A 21,936-nucleotide genomic window follows, 5' to 3' on the forward strand; every position below is an offset into this window, starting at 1 on the left:
TTGTTCTTATATATTTTAGCAGTGATAAGTCATGTTTTAATGACATAAATTAAATGAAGCTTATGTGTTAGGTGTATGGCGTCACGGTGCGTGCGACGGATGGTGGACAACCCGCGCTGTGGGCTGAAGCCACGCTTATTATTGAGGTGGCTGACGTGGATGAGAATGCGCATACACCCACATTCAGCTCACGCCTTGCACTGCAGGCGAAAGTTAAGGAAGATGCAGCGCCCGGCACTCGCGTTCTCAGTGCTGCAGCTCATGATGCAGACCCTCCTGGTCGAGATTCGCGCCTCGCTTACTATATTCTTGCTGGATCTGGAATGCCACACTTTTCGATCGATGACGCAGGTTAGTAGTTTTTGGTTCAAAGAGTCAACATATTCACGGCGCTCGGTTTATTGTCATCAATGACGCCTTTATCTTATGTCTATTGTACATTTTTTGAAGAAATCTAGACAGTGTCGCTTTTCACAGGTGTCATCCGTACGGCAAGTCCGCTAGACCGTGAAACTGCGGCCGAGTACTGGCTCACTGTATGCGCGCAGGATCACGGCCTAGTGCCTCGTCACGCCTGCGTGTATGTGTACATCGAGGTGGAGGATGTTAACGATATGGCGCCGTGGCCAGAGCATGCTGAGTACCGCGTGCGTTTGCCCGAACACAGCCCCGCTGGTACGCGCGTTGTAAGAGTCACGGCACACGACGCTGACGCTGCGCCACGCCTACCGCATCTGCGGTACTCAATCCGCGCCGGCAATCCCGATGGGCTGTTTTCTATCGACGAAGACACAGGTAAGCCCCTTGTCAACCTTAAAATTTCTTACTTTCTCCGGAACGATATAATCTAAAGTTTTATGTCCGCAGGTGAGATAGTGACTACAGGTCGGGCGCTTGACCGCGAGGCGGCAGCTACGCATGCGCTGGAAGTATCTGTGTCGGATGGCGAGTTAAGCGGGACGGCGCGTGTGCGGGTCTCGCTCACCGATATTAACGATCATGCGCCGGCATTCACGCAGCGATTTTATGACGTCCGCGTGCCACCACACGCTCTCACACAACGTGATGCACCTTCACTCGACGCGAGTGCTGAGGCTGACATTGACACGGACGCGGAGGATGACGAGGAAGGCTCGGGCACGCGTCTCTCGTGGGATTCTTGGGACGAGGAACCCAGTGATGACTACATCTATGTCACAACGGTAATTGTGATTTATTAATACATTATTTTGTTGTCCCTGCGCATACGGAAAAATTAAATAATTAATCTGAATCAATAGGTGACGGCGCTCGATGATGACGCAGCGGAGAACGGGACTGTGCGCTACAGCTGGAGAGCACGCGGCGGAGCGCGTGATGCGCTCCGATTGCACTCGCACTCCGGCCGTCTCTACGCCGCAGCTGACTTGCATCTCGGGCCGCATCTGGCTTACGACGTAACAGTGCGCGCCTGCGACGCTGCCCTACGCCCTCGTTGCGGCGTGGCAAGGGTGCGTGTACGAGGTGCTGTACGAGCTGGAGGAGGCGCACCTCCCACGCTTCGACCGCCGCCACCGCTACAGGCTGCAGAGCTCGACGCTCCGGGCTTCCTGCTAGCGTTACTACAAGCTTCAGATCCCGAAGGCGATCCCCTCTACTATGATATCGTCGGTTAGTCTCGTTTAATTGTACCGATACACTTTTATATATTTTAAAGTTTATCTGTACCTGAACACATATGACATACATATAAACCCGAAATAAAAAAGTTGGTTTTCAACAAAATAAAAATACCTGAATCTGAAACGTTCTTCGGTCGGTTTCAGATGGTGACCCCGACCGCGAGTTTGTGGTGGGGCGTGAGGACGGCAGTGTGGTACTGGCGCGCCGGCTGCTCTGGGAGCGGTGCGCCAACTATCGTCTCAACGTATCTGTTACGGACGGTGCGCACACTGTATTCGCTGCTCTGCACGTTTCTGTCGTCAACGATGCCAACGAGGGAGGCGTTGATTTCGCTCGCGACCTCTGGGAATTGGAAGTCTCGGAAGCTAGTCGACCCGGAATCGCTCTTGCGACGCTTACAGCGCGCGCAGGAACTGACGAACGTCTTCTTTACGGGATTCACGCAGCACGCGCGCCCGCCAGCCTCGCTCTATTTCGCCTACACGAGCTGAGCGGCGTCCTCGAACTAGCCGCGCCCTTAGACCGCGAGGCAGCCGCGCTGCATGAACTGACCGTGTGGGCGCGTGACCAGGCGCCGCGAGCGTCGCTAGCGTTTGCACGTGTGACGATACGCGTGACTGGTGCAGACGAACACGCGCCATCGTGGGGCCGCCGTTTGTGGGAAGCGCGAGTGGCGCGCGGAGCAGCAGCAGGCACGCTGATCGCCCCTTTGCGCGCCGCAGAGCGAGACGCGGGTGGTGCATCGCCCGTATACTCATTAGCGGGGACAGGCGAAGCTGCTGGACTGTTCACCGTGGATGCGGCATTGGGTGATGTGAGGCTTGTGCGACCGTTACCAACACTTGGTCCGCGCGAGTACACTCTGCAAGTGCGAGCTGCCGGACCGCCGCCTGCGGAGCGTGCTTCGACTGTACCGCTCCATGTGCTCGTTGTGGACCCGGATGACGCCCCACCTAGGTATATATTTTTCCAGCTCATGAAAGGAATAAAAAGTTCCATTTAGTTGAGACCCCTACAAATAACTGATCCCTAGTATAGTCTTCAAATAAATAATTAAACAATCTTGCTAATAGTGAAATGCCTAGTTATACCAATAGTAGCTTTTGATCTCTCACAATAAAAATACTACAATGACATGGCGCATATTAAAAAAAACTACTTTTTTAACTACTCAGACAGCTCTTCCTATTGAAGTGAGATATAAGATAAGTAGCGCAAGTGTAGATAGTGATGCCTACAGTTAAAGTGTTTTCGGCTACCTATTGTTGCTAATAGCATATTTATTTTAAAAAGCACACTAACGAAATACATACAAACACTTACAGAAAACACAAGACATTTAACAACGCGATACATGCATGTTCATCAATAGCAAGTGTGCACAACATTTAAAGAGATATTGTTGAATCATAGTGTGTATAATGTTAATAAACCCTTTAATTGTGTCTGTAAGCTTTAATAACCAATTGTAGAGAGATGAATATGTACTATTTTTAACGCTCAACATCGGTAATAACGACTATTGTTTGTAGATTCGCAACGAGTGAGGTTCGGTGTGAAGTAGCTGAAGACGCCGCGCGCGGAACTTTGGTAGCAACACTGGAAGCACGCAGCCCAACCGGGGTCCGCTATGCGTTAGCCGGTGGAGACGGCCGCTTTCGCCTCAATCCAGCCGCTGGTTTGCTCACACTAGCGGCTCCGCTCGACTACGAGCAGCAGCGCATCTACAACCTGACTGTTACCGCGCTTAACATGGGTGGAGGCAGCGCAGAAGCGCGTGTCACCGTACACGTTATCGACCGAAATGAATTTCCACCGGTGTTTACGCGCACGCGGTATCGCGGCGTTGTGTCCGAGGCGAGTGAGCCCGGAGCCCTAGTGTGGGATTCGGAAGGCCGTGCACCACTTGTGCTGACCACCAGCGATGGAGATTCACCGGCCAACCACCAACGTGCCTTTGAGATCCGGGACGCTTCCGCCGCGCGTCTCTTCCACGTGGATCCGCTCACCGGTGCCCTACGACTCGCCGCGCCACTTGACTACGAGACTGCACAGACACATCGGTTCACCGTCAAGGTGCAAAACACTAACTGTTTGAAAGTATTAATTTTGGACCAGAAAGCTATTCTTGATGTACCGATTATAGATTTACTCGAGCCATTTATTACATATAATTTATACAGAACGTGGATGCATTAAAATTGATTTAAACTGCATTTAAATAAAGCTACAACGTAGTCATACCTCCAAACAATATAACATATAATCCATTGTCAGTTTTTGGGATCATAAAAATTATTATTTTCCAATCAATAATCAGTTTTAGGAAATCTAAGAAAGTTCAGAATAGCTTTTAAGTCTGTTTCAAAATCTTCGTATTTAGTATAAATTATTTTATAGTAATAACTCTAATAACTAAAATTTACTCAGGTCGTGGACATGGGAAACCCTAGAGTGCCATCAGACAGCGTGGCACACGTAATAGTGGACGTGACGAACGTGAACGATTGCCCCCCAAGTTTTTCTCAGCCGTCATACGAGGCTACAGTGCTACTACCGAGCGTAAAAGGCGTGGCTGTATTGAGTTTAGCAGCCAGCGACGCTGACGGGCCCGGATTATTACGCTTCGACGTGATCGAGGGCGACGCGCGCGCTTTTTCGCTATCAACTGGTGGCCAGCTAGCCGTGGCGGAGCCGGCTGCATTAGTCGCTGGCGCAGAGCACCATCTGCGCGTGCGCGTTTCCGACGGCGAATTATCATCCACCGCACGGTTGCTGGTGAAGGTGCGCGAGCCAGACAACTCGGGACTCGCCTTCCAGAAGACAGACTACTACGCCTCGATAATGGAGAATTCGACAAAACCTGTAACTATCGCCGTGCTAGACGTTCTAGGAGCGGCGCTTAACGAGCACATCGAGTTCACGATCTTGAACCCTACTGAGGGTTTTGAAGTCGGCCGCACATCGGGCGCAATGCGAGGCACGGGCTTAGCATTGGACCGCGAACAACGTGCGTCGTACGTGCTTCTGGTCCAAGCGGCGGGTGTGGGGCGCGTGGCGCGCGCACGTCTCACGGTTGCTGTAACGGACGTTAACGACAACTGTCCAGTCTTTGTGCGGCGACCGTACGTGGCGGCAGTGCTTGCAGGCGCAGAGCCTGGCACAGAGGTGCTGACAGTTGAGGCAATCGACGCCGATGCTAACGACAACGGGGAGGTACGTACTGGCGAATCATGTCAACAGGCCTTTAAACTCAGAATATCATGTTAAATATCAAAACTTAAACTTTACTATTATATTATAGCACACAAGCGCAGAACTAGTAGTAATAAAGTACTAAATGTAAAATAAATTTTTAAAAGCTGTTGACGTGAATTAAGATGACAACTGGCTTTAATGGTTTAAAACATGAGCTTATATCTAACTTGTACGGTTCCTGGGTCAACGGGATGCTTCAAATAATAGAGATTTATTGATTTACTCTATATTTACCACTCGCGTGTTACAATAGAATATGAGCGAAATAATGACGTGCTAATTGCTATATACCGAATGAATACAATTTAACAGTCAAAGAGAGTGCCTACGTCTGGCTATGCTCTCGGGGTGTAACTCCCATGATTTAGTTCGCTATGAACGAATGTAGAAGAGAGTGCCTGCGTCGGGCTATACTCTCGGGACGTAACTCCGACGATTTTGGAAATCGTCACGCTTATAAGTGATCGATATGTACAGCCATGGCACGTACAAACATAGGAATTTGTCAAGCTTGTAAATGAGCAAGAATGTACGAACCTTGGCACGTACATAGGGATCATCACGCTTATAAACTAAGAAAGCCTGAGTGAGCAAAATGTACAGCCTTGGCTCGTACATACTCCCCCAGGCAAAAAGTGCAAGATGAATATGTAGTGCTTTACAAGATGAAACCATTATATGCTTAACTTAAGGAAATGTTTAACAGTCTCTAAACTTATGTTAACACTTCTTATACTATTCCACGGCACTATCACTAACACTAAGAAATATCGGAGTCCGGTCCCGGGTGGGTCTCCCTGACGCCACTGCGAAACCGGCTGCTGGTTCAGCTGATGCTACACCTACTGCTCCGTGACGTCTCTTGATCTTTATATGATCGTAAAGTCCTATCCACTACCTGTCTTGAGCACATTCTGAGAACTATCATGAGCATAAAAGTACATTACTGTGTTGTTGATTGAAACCATGACCTAGGTTAAATATGATTGTTATAAAATGCAACCGTACCTCGGTAATTTGATATCTACATAATATTATTCATTGTATTTGACGTCTTTCACAGTAGGTCAATCCACTAGCTAACATATGATATTTTGCTGAACTGGCATTCCATGTATTGTTTATGATATTATATTATTCATCCTTTTTCACGTTATAAAATTAAATATAAATAGTTATATCTGTAATAATAACTTTCACTCAATATTTAATGTAAAGTTTCGATGATGTATGTTATACATAAATGGAACTGTATTTATTTATGCTTAAAGGAATTTTAAGTATAATTTTATAGATGGTGCTTTTCTTTCTTTTCCTTTGGTTACTCATATTGGACTCATAGGATTGCATTACTGAATAAGTTTGCTGTATGTTAATTTTATGAAATCCTGAATCGGTGAACCTGCGATTGTGCGGAGCGATAACGCTTCGCAATCTTCCCCTTTTACGAAAGATATCACTCTTTCTGACCATTCTTTTTGACCTTCCTGTAAATTCCTGTCTATTCTTAACTCCTTTTTTTCTTCGAACCTTCTGCTTTTTCACGAATGCTTGTTGCTTAATATATTTCTTGCCTTTATTGATAGGCAAAACATTTAATTTGAGTACCACCTTTTTTGATCCATGCGAACGTTTCCTATTACTGTTTCTAGTTATGATTCTATTGTTTCTTACAACCTTGTCGGACCCTTGTGTTAAGTTGCATTGCAAATACGCCCCCGTAGGCACTTTAATCGGTGCTTCCAACAAAGGTTTAGATAATACTAAGCTGCGATTTAGGTTTTTATTAATCGTAGAAGACATGGATGAAGACAAGTTTTGTTTATCTTCTGTTTCTTGCTTGACTTGTAAGCATTTCATTCTCTTGATACCCACATTAACGCGATGTGATTTATCTTCTTCGCTTACTTTACAATCAAGTTGCGTTTGCTGCTCTATGGGTTGCCATGTCGGCTTGCTAATAGATTCAATGGATAATTTACCATCAATGTTCTTTTTGGTACTCACATTGGGGTTATTATTATGAACTGAACAACTGGTCATTGTAAGTTGACCTGTATTATGTTGTAAGGGACCCCCTTCTGCCCCGGAAATGATGCCATGATGCTCCATGCTATCTGAAGTAAACGATTGTACTACGCTCTTTACTAATTTGGATAATTCTCCTCCTTGACCAATATCTGCATAAGTATTGTGCTTATCCATAGGTAATTTACTACCAGTTTTCTCCTTAGTAGAGAGTAGCGTAATTTGATCCGTACTTGTGTGAAAGGTCTCTCCTACCCCGGAAATGAAGCTGTGATGTTCTATGCTCTCTGAAGATAACGATTGTACTACGCTCCTTACTAATTTGGATAATTCTCCTCCTTGGCCAATATCTGCATAATTACTGTGCTTGCCACCATTTCCTGCTATTTCTTCCACCCTTGCCGAAGACGAAGAATTTTTATTTTCCATTTTATATTGAAATGATTGCTCTTCTTGCGTAGTAGAATAATTTAAATTTAAATTAAATAGTGCATCGTGCAGGATCGTGTTATGTTTTTGAGAACAAATCATGCATCTTTTATGCGAGAAGCAAACTTCCACTTCATGTTTAAGTAAACAATTTGTGCAAAGCTGCAATCTTAAAATTGTATCAACCCTGTCATTAAAATGTTTTGCTAAAAATGATTGACAATTAAACAGGCCATGGTTAGATAAGTTGCATAATTGACAATATTGTATTTTATTTTCATTTCCTCGTTTATTGAAATGCGTCGACAGCGATTTTTTGCTGATGCTACATTTTGATGAAGGTCGCTGTTGTTTTGCAATTAAGTCTTGTCCGGTTTGATTATTAGCCATTTCCAAGGCATATAATGAATTTTTTGAATTATGTGAATCCCTAAGTACCGGTGATTCCATATGAATTTCTAGAAAATTCTTCTGTAGGCTTTTAGAATGCAATTTGAGATTTATCTCTCTTCTATGGTGCCTATATATAGCTTCCTGCTCGTAAAATTTATTCTGATACTCCGTGTTGGAGCCTCCAAGATCAGCATCTATTTCGATATGGGTTTTAAAGATTAACCCCCATCGGAATTTTAATATTTCTAGGGCTTCTTCAAGATCATATTTATCCAATGACGAGTATCCATTAGATAGTTCTAACATACTATCAAAGGACCTAAATAAAGCTGCTTGTTTACGAAGCAACTCTTCGGTTTTTTTTGAATACCTGAAGGATTTCAGGCTGTCAGTGAAAGAAGCTTGGAACAAATTCTCCATTATGGTATATATTATTAACTAGTTTATATATAATATACTTAGTAAATTCTTAAACGAATGTTTTATAAAATACGTAGTAACAATGCGTTACCATTCGCTTCTGCCTGATAAAATGCTCAGAATAAATGAGATAATTCTCAGAATTATAGTGCTCAAAACAAATGGAAAGGACTTACCTACTGCAATGGCTGCTTTCCTCTTCTTGTTATGTTGCGTGTAGATTACTACCCGACGTCTTCCGCCACACCGTGTTGACGGATACGGGATTGTTTATTATCTTTTAAAAGGACCTCCTAGACCCTTTGCTTGCTTCTCTGCTACGCTTCTCTGTAAATGCTTGTACCTCCAGGATACATTCTGTGCTTTAAACAATTGGAGAGGACTTACTGTACCGAGCGCTGTCGCTTGCCTCTCTATGTTGAAGATTGACGTCCGTCGCCTTGTTCTAGGTTGAAAGGACGCCGATATATTTTGAACCGTCTGGATTCTTGAAAAAATTTGGGAGAGGGCTTACTGCAGTTTACCTCTCTCCGTTGAAGATTGTCGCCTTGTACTAGGTTGAAAGGACGCCGATATATTTGGACTAGTCTGGATCCTTGAAAACGTTGCTCTCCTCTTTTCTATTGATGCGGATGATAGTATTTGATTTGCTTGATGACCCAACGAACCAGCAGTGGGATGTTTTTCCACGGCGCCGATCTTCAGGAAAACGGAGTAAAACGCGAACGCGATCAACTGAACGCGAAAGACCCGCTATTCCCGGATAGCTCGAAGGACCAAAATGTACGGTTCCTGGGTCAACGGGATGCTTCAAATAATAGAGATTTATTGATTTACTCTATATTTACCACTCGCGTGTTACAATAGAATATGAGCGAAATAATGACGTGCTAATTGCTATATACCGAATGAATACAATTTAACAGTCAAAGAGAGTGCCTACGTCTGGCTATGCTCTCGGGGTGTAACTCCCATGATTTAGTTCGCTATGAACGAATGTAGAAGAGAGTGCCTGCGTCGGGCTATACTCTCGGGACGTAACTCCGACGATTTTGGAAATCGTCACGCTTATAAGTGATCGATATGTACAGCCATGGCACGTACAAACATAGGAATTTGTCAAGCTTGTAAATGAGCAAGAATGTACGAACCTTGGCACGTACATAGGGATCATCACGCTTATAAACTAAGAAAGCCTGAGTGAGCAAAATGTACAGCCTTGGCTCGTACATAACTTAAAATGACGGGTAGTGGGGTTGCGACTCTAAAAAAAACTAATTTGGCTCATCTAAGTGACGCTTCAATACAAATGAAGTCGACCTCCTTTGTCTTTTAGTGCCTTGTGTGCAACGATAGCTGACATTAAGTTTACGCTTCTACTTATTTACTAAAATACACTTATAGGGTAAACAAATAGTTATGATTTGAGAAAATGTTATATCGTATAACTTCAATACAACATATAAACAACCATAAATAGTATGTCTAACGCAAGGACTCCTCAGTACGAATCTCCTGGACCATTATGAAAATGATACAGGCAGGATGTAGATTTTCTCGAATTTACTAAGAAGTAGTTTTAGTAAGAAAAGCCGATGACCCCATCTAAGCCCTAGTTACATTTGATCCACGACTTTTTGGCCAACCTGTATATATATGTAACTTAACTAATGTAAGGTTACATAACTCGTGTTTTGAATTAAAAATATAATATTATAATGTTTGAGCAGGTGCGGTACGAGATGAAGCGCGGACACGGTGAGCTGTTTCGTGTGGACCGGCGCACGGGGCAGATCACCCTGAAACAGAGCGTAGACGCGCAGCGGCAAAAGTATACGCTGCTCATCGGTGCATTTGATGGTGGCGTTCCAGCTTGCGCCGCAGAGACCGAGGTTACGGTGCACGTATGGCCAGGTGGCGCTGCGCCGCGGTGGGAGCGAGCGCATGTGTCGCTCGACGTACGTGAAGACATAGCGCCGGGCGTACCGCTTGGGCCTCCGCTGCGAGCGCTGTCGCCGCTCGCGCGTCAACTGATTTATACGCTGCATGCCCCCGCAGGCGCCGACGCTGATCTGGATCTCTTCGAAATTCATTTTGAAACAGGTGAGGACCAATACCTAGTCCACTTCACCACACGAGTCTCGTTAGCCTCCTACTAACTTCTTCGTTTTCTCCCGCAGCCCGTGACGGGGGAACTAGCCCGTGTGAGTACTGACCGCCCATCCCGGCATTCGGAAGCTAACTCATTTGCTTTGTTTGAGAATATTTATTGTTTCGCCTCAGTCGGTGTTCTATTGGTTAAAATCTGCATCCACTCATTGCGCACATTTGTTTTAAAATGGTCGTCTTGTGAAATCTCACTTTGAATTTCGTCGTTGCACTTTTATTTCATTTGCACTGACGCTTCCGAAATCGTTGTTATCATCCCGCTTGGTTTTATTTTGCAAGCAAAACGCACTGCACGTGTCTGATATATTTGCGTTTCAGGTACGCTTTCGGCTCGCGGCGCTCTAGACTACGAGCGTGCTCAGTCACACGAGTTATACGTGCGCGCCACGGACGGCGTATCGGGCGCTTGGGCCGAGGTGGCCGTGACGCTGGCCGTGCTCGATGTCAACGACTGCGCGCCAGAGTTCGAGCGGGACGAGTACCACGCCGCTGTACTTGAGGGTGCCGCGCCTGGAGATCTTGTTATCAATGTTCGCGCAGACGATCATGACACGGGTGAGACAGCGGGATAATAATTTACTAAAATGCAGTAAGTATACGTTTACACAAAACGTTCGTACTGATTTCGTTACGTACTTAGGTGCTAACGGCGAAGTGCACTACTCACTATCGGGACTCGTGGGTGAGGCAGTCACGCAGTTTGTTATCGACACGTCATCAGGCGCCGTACGCGTTGCCGCGCCACTAGACGCTGAGCTCGTCGCGCATCACCACCTGCTGCTCACAGCTACCGATGGCGGACGTCCAGCGCTGCTTACCACCGCACATCTCTTTATCACTGGTAAGTAAAATACTCGCATCATACAGCTCATGTGAGCTAAGTTGCTAAGTACCAGTGTTCTAGTACTGAATATATGCAGTACAGTGTTCTGTACTTTTTCCTTTAATTGCAACATTCAACTAAAAAGTCAATGAGTAAGTTGCTGCTTGCAGTGGAGGACGTAAACGACTGCGCGCCGCGAATGGAACGAGCCGTTGTGACAGCATTGGTCTCGGAAGAAGCTGCACGTGGTACTGCGGTGGGGCGTGTCGCAGCCTGGGACCCAGACGAGAGTGACGCGGCTCGATTGCGCTACGCCATGCAAGGTGCCGAGCGCGGTCTTAAGGTTGACCCACTCACGGGTGTACTATCGCTGGTCGAGCCGACTGCCTTCAACGCCAGCAGTGCACGTTCGCTTAACGTGTCGGTAACAGATGGGGCGCGCGCAGCATTTGCTCGAGTCAAACTGACGCCAGCGCCGGCCAACCGTAACCCTCCACACTTCCCGCACCTTATACACGAGGCCCGTGCACTAGAAAACCAGTCGCCGCCACTATTACTAACCACGGTAAGCAGCAAAATATCTTATACATGTTTATACTAATGTAATATATGAATATGATAAATACAATTGCTCCCTAAATGTTTACATAGTTTGTTAGATTTTTATATTACTATTACAGGTTAAGGCATACGACGAAGACGGTGGCGAATACGGCAGCGTAACATACTCGATCCCGTCGGGTAAACTGCGCGAGACCTTCTCGATAGACGCAGCAAGTGGCGCTTTAAGCGCACGTGTACCACTTGACCGCGAAGCGCGTGCCGAATGGGATGTGCCCGTGCTAGCGGCGGACGGCGGTGGCCGCATACGTCAGACCAGCGTGCGCGTACGCGTGCTTGACGTTAATGACAACGCACCCGAATTTCCACTGCGCGAATATCGAGCTTCCGTGCGAGCTGACCGGTCACCGCTTGCTCCCTTTCTCACACTATCAGCCCGCGACGCTGATGCGCCTGAACACGCGCGTCTCGAGTATTCCCTTTATGAGCGTGGTTCAGAAGCTGAAGTAACTGGCCTCTTCGCCGTCGACCCTCTGACCGGCGCTCTAGCCTTCGCGCGTAACGCCTCAAATTATGGTAAGTCCATTTTATTGTAAAAATTATATTAATTTTAAATTATTAGAACATTATTTGATAGTAGTGGTTTTTTTGTCCTACGGTATGGTTCTTAAAAATAAATGTTACCTGCAGCAGGACGCAGCGTACAAGTTTGGGTGGTGGCGCGTGATGGTGGAGGGCTGACCGGTGAGGTCGGCGTGCAGGTGGCTTTGCTGGCTTCCGGCGACTCCGCCCCTCGGTTGGCGCAACCGCCACCTGACTTATTCCTACCTGAGGACGCTACGCCGGGAACCCTTATTGCTCAACTGCGTGCTCCTTCTGGCCCTCTGCCACGCTTACGTCTTGCCCCCACTGCCCGAGCTGACGAACGTCTCTTCACGCTCGACGCTGATGGCCGTTTACTCCTCGCCGCCCCGCTTGACAGAGAGACTGCTCAAGACCATATCATAGGTGAGTCAGCACAACAAGCCTGTCATTTTTCGTCCATTTTTAATTTTAGACAAATTAAATCTGGATTGTATTCGCATCGTAAATATTTTTCACAAGTAAATACAGTTTTCTGTCACAAAGTTCCGAGTTTGTTTCACACAATTTCTATGATTGGTCATTTCTATGGTGGCCACGTATTGTGTGAGCCTTACAATAATGATTGCTCCAAAAATCTAATTAAATATTTTTACTTATTCAAATAGTTTAAATAAATACAGCGAGGAAATGCTGCCAGTATCCTTATACTGGTCTTATGTGGCCATCCACACTAAGCACAGCAGTCCCACAAACTATTTAAATTTATTTTAACATTCTATTTATCAATTATTATTATTACTATGTTTGTGTTTTGGAAATGAAGATTTCTAATAGACATATTTATATCGTGTTTAAGGAATCATCGCTGAAGGCGAAGGCAGTCCAGCGCCAGGCACACTCGTCCAAACACGGCTGCACGTGCTGGACGTAAATGAGCATGCACCGCAATTCCACTCTCAACCATACATGTTGCACCTCGCAGAGAATACACCACCACACACTAGCCTTATCCAGCGTAAGTATTAAAAATATGAAAAATAAAATAGAGGAATTCTTATCGCCGAAGCTTACACAAAAATAAATGTAAAATTAAAAATAGTTTAATAAATGTATTTTTCGTCACTTGACAGTGTAACGCGTGAACTTTTTGTGCTTGAGCACTGAGACGTTTTTTTAAAACGAATAACGTTGTTTACATGAATAGTATTGACAATGATTTGATGCTAAACAACTACCCGCTCACCGACTACAATCTAAAAATACGACTAAAGGCTGGCTGGCTGGCTCATGAACATACCCTACGCAGAGAGCACACTCACTTATGCACTCAAGCGTGTTGATAACAGTTAAAAATCAATAACAAAAATAAATAAAATAAAATATGTAACCAAATGATATATACATTAAACATTTTAAGGAATGTATTAATTTTGTTATTGAAGAGCTGGAAACCCTGGTATTTTTAACTTAAAAGGGTTCCCAAATCTTACACATTGTAAGGCAATTGTACTTAAAATGAATAAACACATATTTTTTTAAACAGTGATGGCAGATGACCCAGACGCGGGGTCAAACGGCGAGGTACGGTTCTCCTTGGAGAGTTCGGAAGAGGTGCCTTTCGCCGTTGAGGCTGGAGGATGGGTCCGCGTGACGGGTCCTTTGGACCGAGAAACGCGCGCCGAGTACCGCTTACCACTGCGCGCCTCTGACCAAGGGGCTCAGCCGCGTTCAGCAAAGGGTGAATTAATTGTGCGGCTGCTCGACTACAACGACTGCCCGCCGATCTTCACGCAGGAGGTTTATGAGGCCGAGGTATTTATTGTTTAAATACCGAAATTCCAACCGTATAAACACGATATCTGACAACTGAACGTTTTTAAGTTCACTAAAGGAAATTTTTCATTTTAATCAGGTGTATTTTATATTTTATAGTCTGTAGCGTCGTCATAATTATGTGTACTGTATATCAGTATTATCAATTAATTTTTAAATTATGTAAATAATTATAAGATTATAATATTACATAGCCCCGTTTAAAAAGTGTTTTCTAAATGTGTAAAAGCTATGTTAACAAAAGACAATACTATTATCAATTACGTTTGATATTGTTGACTTTTATACTTTTGAAAAAGATTTGTGTTCAGTTTATATCTATGGCCTCCGCTTACCGTCTAGTCTTACATAACGTAAACATGTAGTAATTTAAAGTACGTGTATATTGGTCATAGGTTCGCGAAGACGCAGCAGCAGGTACTGTGGTGGTACGTCTGGCTGTGCGTGACGCGGACAGCACAGCTGGAACACTGGCCTACTTCGTGGCGGAAGGCGATATACGCGCGCGATTCCAGATACGCGGCTCGGGCGAGCTGTTTGTGGCGCGTTCGCTCGACCGCGAAACCGAGGCCGTATACTCCCTGCGTGTCGCGGCCACAGATGGAAAATTTACGGCATACGCCACGGTACGCGTATCTGTGCTAGACGTCGACGACAACCCGCCTTACTGCCTGCGTCACAGATTGCGGGCTCGATTGCCAGAAAATGCGCCACCAGGTACGCGCGTGACTGAACTGCTCACGCGCGACGAAGACGAACCACACAACGCGCGGTTACGATTCTTCCTCACCGGGGAGCACGCCGATCACTTCACCATTGATAAGGTACGTATGCCCAATAATCCCCAATTATTGCTGCCATCCTTCTCGTATATATATGTTAATAGAAATTTGGCAGTGATCCCAAGTCCTCAAATGATCAAATGATTTTTTTATTACAGGAGACCGGTGTGGTGACTGTGGCAGCCGCACTAGACCGAGAGACGGTAGCACGATATGAGTTACGTGCGCAGGCGCAGACTCGCGATCGACCTGAATGGGGTTGTGGCGCAGAACTACAATTAGCCCTGGATGACGTCAACGATAACGCTCCTCGCTTTGCCGCACCTCTCTACAGCGTCACTTTGCCCGAGGATGCCGCACTCGGGACTCTTGTGGCTAAGGTTGGTTATTGCTTGTTCCTTATGTTATGGAATTATCTATATATTCAATCCCGCAGTCACCTGGAAGAAAAAGCCAAACTGTCTTCCAAGAAGCTGGTTATTTAAGTCAATATTTCGCTGAGGTATATCTCATATGGAAAACTGCTTTCATCTATGAGCCGGTGCTCCCAAATACCAGCTTCTTCCTTTTGACCAAATGACCCGCCTACCTCGTTTCAAAACCGTACGACTCGTATTAATTCAAAATTTCATTAACATCACCTGGATGGCTGGAACTCTTCCACGGTCCGCTTCACATGTCATTTTCTTTTGCGTACTGTATAATCGATACGAACTCCAATTATTAAAGTAAGTGAAAGTATACTCCTCCCTTAAAGGCCAGCAACACACCCGGTGTTATTGGAAGTGGGTACTAAGGATGTGTGTCCATGGGATACTGAGGTGACTTTTAGGGCGTCTCGTAGGCTCATTTGCCTTAAAATATATTTATATATAAACATATATATATATCGTTAAAATTATTGATTCTGAATTATTTGATTCCAGATCCATGCTACGGACGCTGATCTTGGTGAAAACAGTTCCGTGAGATATTCTTTCATAGAAGAGAATGAATTCTTTGAGCTCGTTCCGGAGACTGGTGTGGTGACGTTACGAGCGACGCTCGACCGTGAGACTCAAGCGGAGGTGCGGGCCGTAGTTCGCGCTTTTGACGGTGGACGACCGCAGCTCAGCGCCACCGCTACCCTGCGCCTAACCGTCGCCGACGTCAACGACAACCCACCCGAATTTGAGTTGCGCCAATATGCGGCCGCCGTGCCCGAACTGGACGCTCCCGGCACCCAGTTGCTACGCGTGCGCGCAACTTCACGCGACGCCGGTGTAAACGCTGACGTCTATTATGCACTTGTTGCCGGCGACGGCCGCGATGACTTTGTACTCGATCGGACCACCGGTGTGCTCTCCGTCGCCCGTCCTCTGGATTTCGAACGACGCCGCGAGTACTTCCTGACCGTGCAAGCCGTCGACGGCGGCGCGCCTCCGCTGAGCGACCACGCTACTCTGAACATCACCATTTTGGACGGAAATGACAATGCGCCATCGTTCTCACAGTCGTCGTACACGGCGCGGGTGCGCGAGGATGCAGCACCTGGCACTCGTGTGTTGCAGCTCATTGCCGACGACGCGGATGCAGCTGACAATGGTCGCATCTCCTACTCAATCGCGCGCGGTGGCGAGGGCCATTTCGCGATCGATCTCGACACCGGCTACTTGTCAGTACTAGCGCAACTCGACCGCGAGACCACGTCGCGCTATGTGCTCGAGGTACGCGCAACCGATCGAGGGATTCCCGCTCTAGAATCGACGGCGACAGTCGACATCGAAGTCATGGACGCCAATGATAACCCACCATTATTCGCTCTAAACAATTACTCTGCTGTCGTTCAAGAGGACAAATCCTTGGGACATCCAATACTGAAGTTCGTCGTGAGCGATGCCGATGCGAGCCCCAACGGAGCCCCGTACACTTTCGATATTCAAACGGGAAACGAGATGGGCGCATTTAGAATAGAGCAAGACGGCTACTTGCGTTCGGCCACCCGATTCAACCACCGGATAAAAGACCACTACATCCTACAAGTGAGAGTGTTCGATAACGGTACGCCCCCTCTTTTTTCTGATGCGTGGGCGTATATCCAGATCATAGAGGAGTCTCAGTACCCACCCGTGGTGACGCCTCTCGAGGTGGTCGTCAATTCTTACCTTGACGAATTTCCGGGCGGCGTCATAGGTCGTGTGTTTGCTTCGGATCGCGACGCTTACGATTCACTCCGCTACTCGTTGGCGTCGCCAAACGGGGCCCCCTTCCCGCTGGCCGGCCTTTTCGACGTTGACGCTGCAGATGGAACTCTACGTGCAGCCCCCCGCCTCGACGTGGGGGACTATCGAATCAATGCGACCGTCGATGATGGGAAGTTTCGAGGCTTCGCTATTGTAAAAGTTTCCATCGTCTTGATATCCGACGAGATGCTTGCGCAGGCAGTTGTGGTGCGATTCCGAGAGGTGACCGACGTGGATTTCATCCTTAGCCATCGCAAAGGTTTCATCCGGGCAGTCCGAGAGGCGACTGATTGTGGACCTAGCGACGTAATTATACTGAGCGTGCAACCCGCTGAAGACGACGGAAGACGACTGAAGAGACAAGTCGCACAAGACCTCGACGTAGCGTTCGCCGTGCGAGAACCGGGCGGGGATGGATTGCTGGCGGCCGACGCGCTCCGGCGTCTACTGCACGCGCACCTGGAGCGCCTCGAGGAACGTAGTCGCCTGGTAGTCGAGGAGCTTCTGCGTGCCACGTGCGGCGGCTGCATGCACGGCGTCTGTGCCGAGCGCCTACACCTACGCGCAGCTCGGCTTCGCGTCGTTGCCGCTGACGTGTTCGCTCTCGTTGCGCCGGCGCACGAACTGCGCGGGGAGTGCACCTGCGCAGCGGGCTACACGGGAGAAAGATGCGAAGCGATCGCAGCAGAGGTTACGTCGTCGATTCCTTCGGACGACTCCGCAGTGGCGGTGCTTCAGTTAGGTGGCGACGGGTATCTGGCGTATCGCGTCGAAAGGGGTGTGGTAGAAGGTGCGCGACTCCTCGACGATGAATTGGTGCTGTCGCTGCGGCTGCGTACTCGCGCGCCCCGTGGCACGCTGCTGTGGGCTGGCGGACGCGTAGACTTCTTGATACTGGAGGTGGTGGAAGGAACGATTCAGGCGCGCTGGGAGCTTGGCGCGGGAGAGGCGCGCTTGCGGGCCGGCGGCTCCGTGGCGGACGGAGCGTGGCACGAAGTGCGGTTGGAGCGTCGCGGTGCCGTGGCACGCCTAACTGTAGACCGTCGATCGGCGCAGGCGCGCTCTCCGCCCCCGGCCGCAGTTTTAGACGTCCGTGCAGATCGGCTACTCCTAGGTGCCGCCCTGCAGCGGCACGTTCACGCTCTCGCACCGGAACAGGTACGCTTACTAAAAGCACTATGCTTTCCGTGTCCTTAATCTTTCATTTTTTTTATTAGACCACATAAATGGGACAAACACATTATATAAATTGACATAGATACGAAAAAAATTTTTTTGAAAAAGCGTCCCTATAACATGTGGACACGACCAGCGAAATCAAGTAGATACAATATACAGTGTTAATACAAACAACCATAAAAATCTAAATACAAACTATAAAAGAATTAAACTATTTGAACTAAGAAAATAAATTATCGGTACTGTGTCCTAATTCTACTTTTAGCTGAGGCCAGAGAACCATGAAAAATGTCAAAACTCTGTGCAATTTCATTATGGTAGCAACATAACCTATTAATTGGAGAGTTTCTGCCAACGTTTGTTCGACAATTTCATTTTAAGTTGAAGGCGTTTATATTATTTTAAACACATACAAACACTTACAGAAAACACATGACATACAACAACACGATACATGCATGTGCATCAATAATAAGTCTGCACTACCTTTTTTTAATTAGGACAAATACATGATATAAATTGACATACATACAAAAATATAAAAAGCGCTGCCGCTCCCTATAACATGTGGACACGGCCATCATCAACATTTGGAAACATTACAATGACAAAGAGAAAATAATAAATACAAATATCGAATATAAAATTTTAATAATTTTGTTATGCCACTATCCCACTATGCCATTATTAGATTTATGATAAATCGTTTCAGGTGACTTACGGTTTCCACGGCTGCATATCTGACTTAAAAGTGGGCGGATGGAGGCTGCCGTTAGAAGAGGGCGGCACATCACGCGACGGGCGTGTCCAACTAGTACGCAGCGTCCGGGCGAAGGTTGCAACCACCTGTGCGCCTCTTCCACCTCCAGGCGCTTGTGCCGCCCAACCCTGCCAGCACGGCGGGACGTGCCGCGAGGTGTCATCCGGCTACACCTGCGACTGCCATGCGCGATATGTAGGCCGGGACTGCGAGCTCGACACGGACCCGTGCGCGTCGCAGCCCTGTCTCCACGCCGGCTTATGCTCGCCCGAGAGCGACATTGCCGGCGGCGCGTCATTCCGATGCGCGTGCGCCGCAGGGCTCGAGGGTGCACGCTGTGAGCGCGGGCGTTGGTGCGCAGAGGGCGTATGCGCCCACGGCGGAGCTTGCGAGGAGGGCGAGTGGGGCCCCTCGTGTCGCTGTCGAGGCTACTACGGGCCTCGCTGCCAGTACGACGTAGACGAGTGCGCCGGCGAACCGTGCCTCAACGGCGCGACATGTCTAAACGAGCCCGGATCTTTCCGTTGCCTCTGCCCGCCTGACAAGACCGGAATGAACTGCGGTAACCCGCTCTACTCGGATGCCGTTACGGCCGGCGAGGCGGGGTCGGTTGACGGCCGGCGCGCTTTAGCCGCTGCTTGGCATTGGGCTCTCGAAGCTCGCTGGCCGCTAGGTGCAGTGGGCGCTGTGGCTGCTTTGGCGTTGCTGTGTGGCGTAGTGGGTTGCGTTCGAGCCCGTCGAACTCGTCCTCCACCGCCGCCGCTCAACAGCGCTCTGGAGAAACCGCCGGTGACTAAACTTTCTAACCTGGAAGCGGTGCGACGTGAACGCCCGGCGTCGTGTGCGGCGCCGCTGAACAACTTAGAGACGCTGCGGTCGTACGGCTCGGCCGGCGACGAGCTGGAGGGGCTTCCGCCTGATTATCGCCGCAATCTCAACCTCAACGTCGATCTGGACCGAAAGCCCTGGTCCGAGCAGATGCATCTGCATACCTTCGTTGATAATAAGATCTATAACGGTAAGGGACGCTTATCACTTAAATGGAAATTTAAATATCATTAAAAATATATTACACTTTCGGTGAACGTCACTTAAATACTTTAGAGATTTAAAAATTAAGAAACATAAATCTTTACGAATTTTTGCTCTCGCCCCACACACTCACTCATGTAGTTAAATGATATCGCCATAAGTGGGTCTAGTAAGCGTCATGACGCACTTTGCCAGCACTAAAGACCCGAATAATTATCGTAGGATATTTGATTTAGATTGATTACTTATAATATACCAAATAACAACAGCGCTTTAAGCTTAAATTATAACGAGCAGCACAGGTACAACGCACCGATCTCACTTTTAATCAAAATCCATTCAACCATAAATCACATAGACCGGTCCAACTTCTCATCACCACAATATTCCACTGAATACTCAACCAGAACTACCCTGCACGCACTGTCCAAAGTGAAGATGGGGCCTCGATCCCACTATAATTCTTAAAAGAAACAAAATCTTAATTATTAACCAAAGCAACAAAAAAATCAACGGTCAATTGACTAGATCAGAGCATTTCCTGATAAAGAGCATTCCCTGATATATATGTGTGTGTGTGTGTGTTTTTTTATTCCCAAATCTTTCACATTATAATTAATTGTTGCCAAATGAATAAACACATTATTATTAATAAAGTGAAAATCTGGGCAAATCTATTAAAACTACTAATATTTTAAATAATATATGAATGAATTTCTTGACATTATCGTATTCGTTATGCTAGAAATTACTAAATGTAAATGTCATTACCAACCTTCATCACATCGATATGATATTTACTTGGTTCACAGGCTTCATTTTATACATATTTTAGGCATATTTTTATACAGATTTGAAGAACTGCAAACCACGAGTCCGCGCTCCATCTCCCGCGAGCACCCGTCGCGTGACGGTAGGCGCGGCAGTTCCCGGCATGGGCGGTGACCTGGTGGGCGGGTACCACTGGGATTGCTCGGACTGGTGCGGAGGTGGAGCCCTCCCCGGCATCAGCGAGGTACCGGGGTCGGAGCGTCTCGACTCCTCGGAGCCGCCATCTCCGCTGCGCTCTCCGCAACCGCCCCTTCCGCCCCTTCCTCCTCTACCGCTCGACACCGATTCTGCCCCGGAGGACCTGGAGTCGCATCCCTTTACGGACGGTGAGGCCTCATATACATTTCTCTTATCAATATTTAATGCACTGACTTTTTATATGCTACTGTTTCTGTCATTCAAATGAGATCGTAAGTTTTTCTGCCTCTTCAGAAGATACGGATAAACAAAATAAATTAATTAATATAATGCAATATTCTTACAGCGTCGTCATATCTTCTAGCAGAGGAACTCGGGCTCACAAGCGAAGGTGAGGGGTTGGAGGGTGGTGGGGAATGCGTAACGAGAGTGCGCCGTGAAACTGACGCTCATAGCCTCATCACTATGCTCGGTAAGTTTAACTAGTAGTTTAACCATTCGTTTATTTTAAAACCATTTTATAGCGTCCTTGTCTGTAGTGCGACTTCTGAGATCATTTAATAATTAATATGAATAAAATAAATATGCTGTAAATAATCGACTTGCTATACCTATTTAAGGTAATTAATAGACTTGTGGATTGCCCAGAAATTTTAGAACGTTTATCCATACAAGTTCCTCGGGTCGGGAGTCATTTGTACAATCGAAGATGTTTTCACATCCCACATTGTCGGACAAACGTTGCCTCTCCAATTACTAGGTTATGTCGCTACCATAATGAAATTGCACAGAATTTTGACATTTTTCATGGTTCTCTGGCCTCGGCTAAGA

At 47.1% G+C, this 21,936-nt stretch overlaps 1 protein-coding gene across 2 annotated transcripts in view; it reads left to right on the forward strand.

The window, feature by feature from the left end:
- Window positions 1-21,936, forward strand: part of LOC123710764 (fat-like cadherin-related tumor suppressor homolog) — a 38,289-nt gene that overhangs the window by 14,612 nt on the left and 1,741 nt on the right. The window contains exons 4-25 of one of the 2 annotated variants that reach the window (XM_045662934.1): window positions 72-351; window positions 478-795; window positions 868-1,202; window positions 1,281-1,650; window positions 1,806-2,619; window positions 3,195-3,738; window positions 4,093-4,878; window positions 9,921-10,293; window positions 10,371-10,394; window positions 10,678-10,914; window positions 11,000-11,200; window positions 11,353-11,747; window positions 11,863-12,319; window positions 12,434-12,751; window positions 13,185-13,343; window positions 13,872-14,140; window positions 14,557-14,985; window positions 15,102-15,323; window positions 15,870-18,323; window positions 19,057-20,122; window positions 20,988-21,293; window positions 21,452-21,577. In XM_045662934.1, the coding sequence (XP_045518890.1) occupies window positions 72-351; window positions 478-795; window positions 868-1,202; window positions 1,281-1,650; window positions 1,806-2,619; window positions 3,195-3,738; window positions 4,093-4,878; window positions 9,921-10,293; window positions 10,371-10,394; window positions 10,678-10,914; window positions 11,000-11,200; window positions 11,353-11,747; window positions 11,863-12,319; window positions 12,434-12,751; window positions 13,185-13,343; window positions 13,872-14,140; window positions 14,557-14,985; window positions 15,102-15,323; window positions 15,870-18,323; window positions 19,057-20,122; window positions 20,988-21,293; window positions 21,452-21,577 (10,483 nt within the window). The remainder of the gene's footprint in view (window positions 1-71; window positions 352-477; window positions 796-867; window positions 1,203-1,280; window positions 1,651-1,805; window positions 2,620-3,194; window positions 3,739-4,092; window positions 4,879-9,920; window positions 10,294-10,370; window positions 10,395-10,677; window positions 10,915-10,999; window positions 11,201-11,352; window positions 11,748-11,862; window positions 12,320-12,433; window positions 12,752-13,184; window positions 13,344-13,871; window positions 14,141-14,556; window positions 14,986-15,101; window positions 15,324-15,869; window positions 18,324-19,056; window positions 20,123-20,987; window positions 21,294-21,451; window positions 21,578-21,936) is intronic. The other variant, XM_045662935.1, reaches the window with a different exon arrangement.

Source organism: Pieris brassicae, chromosome 6 (genome assembly GCF_905147105.1).
Source record: "Pieris brassicae chromosome 6, ilPieBrab1.1, whole genome shotgun sequence".
Lineage (NCBI taxonomy): Eukaryota > Metazoa > Arthropoda > Insecta > Lepidoptera > Pieridae > Pieris > Pieris brassicae.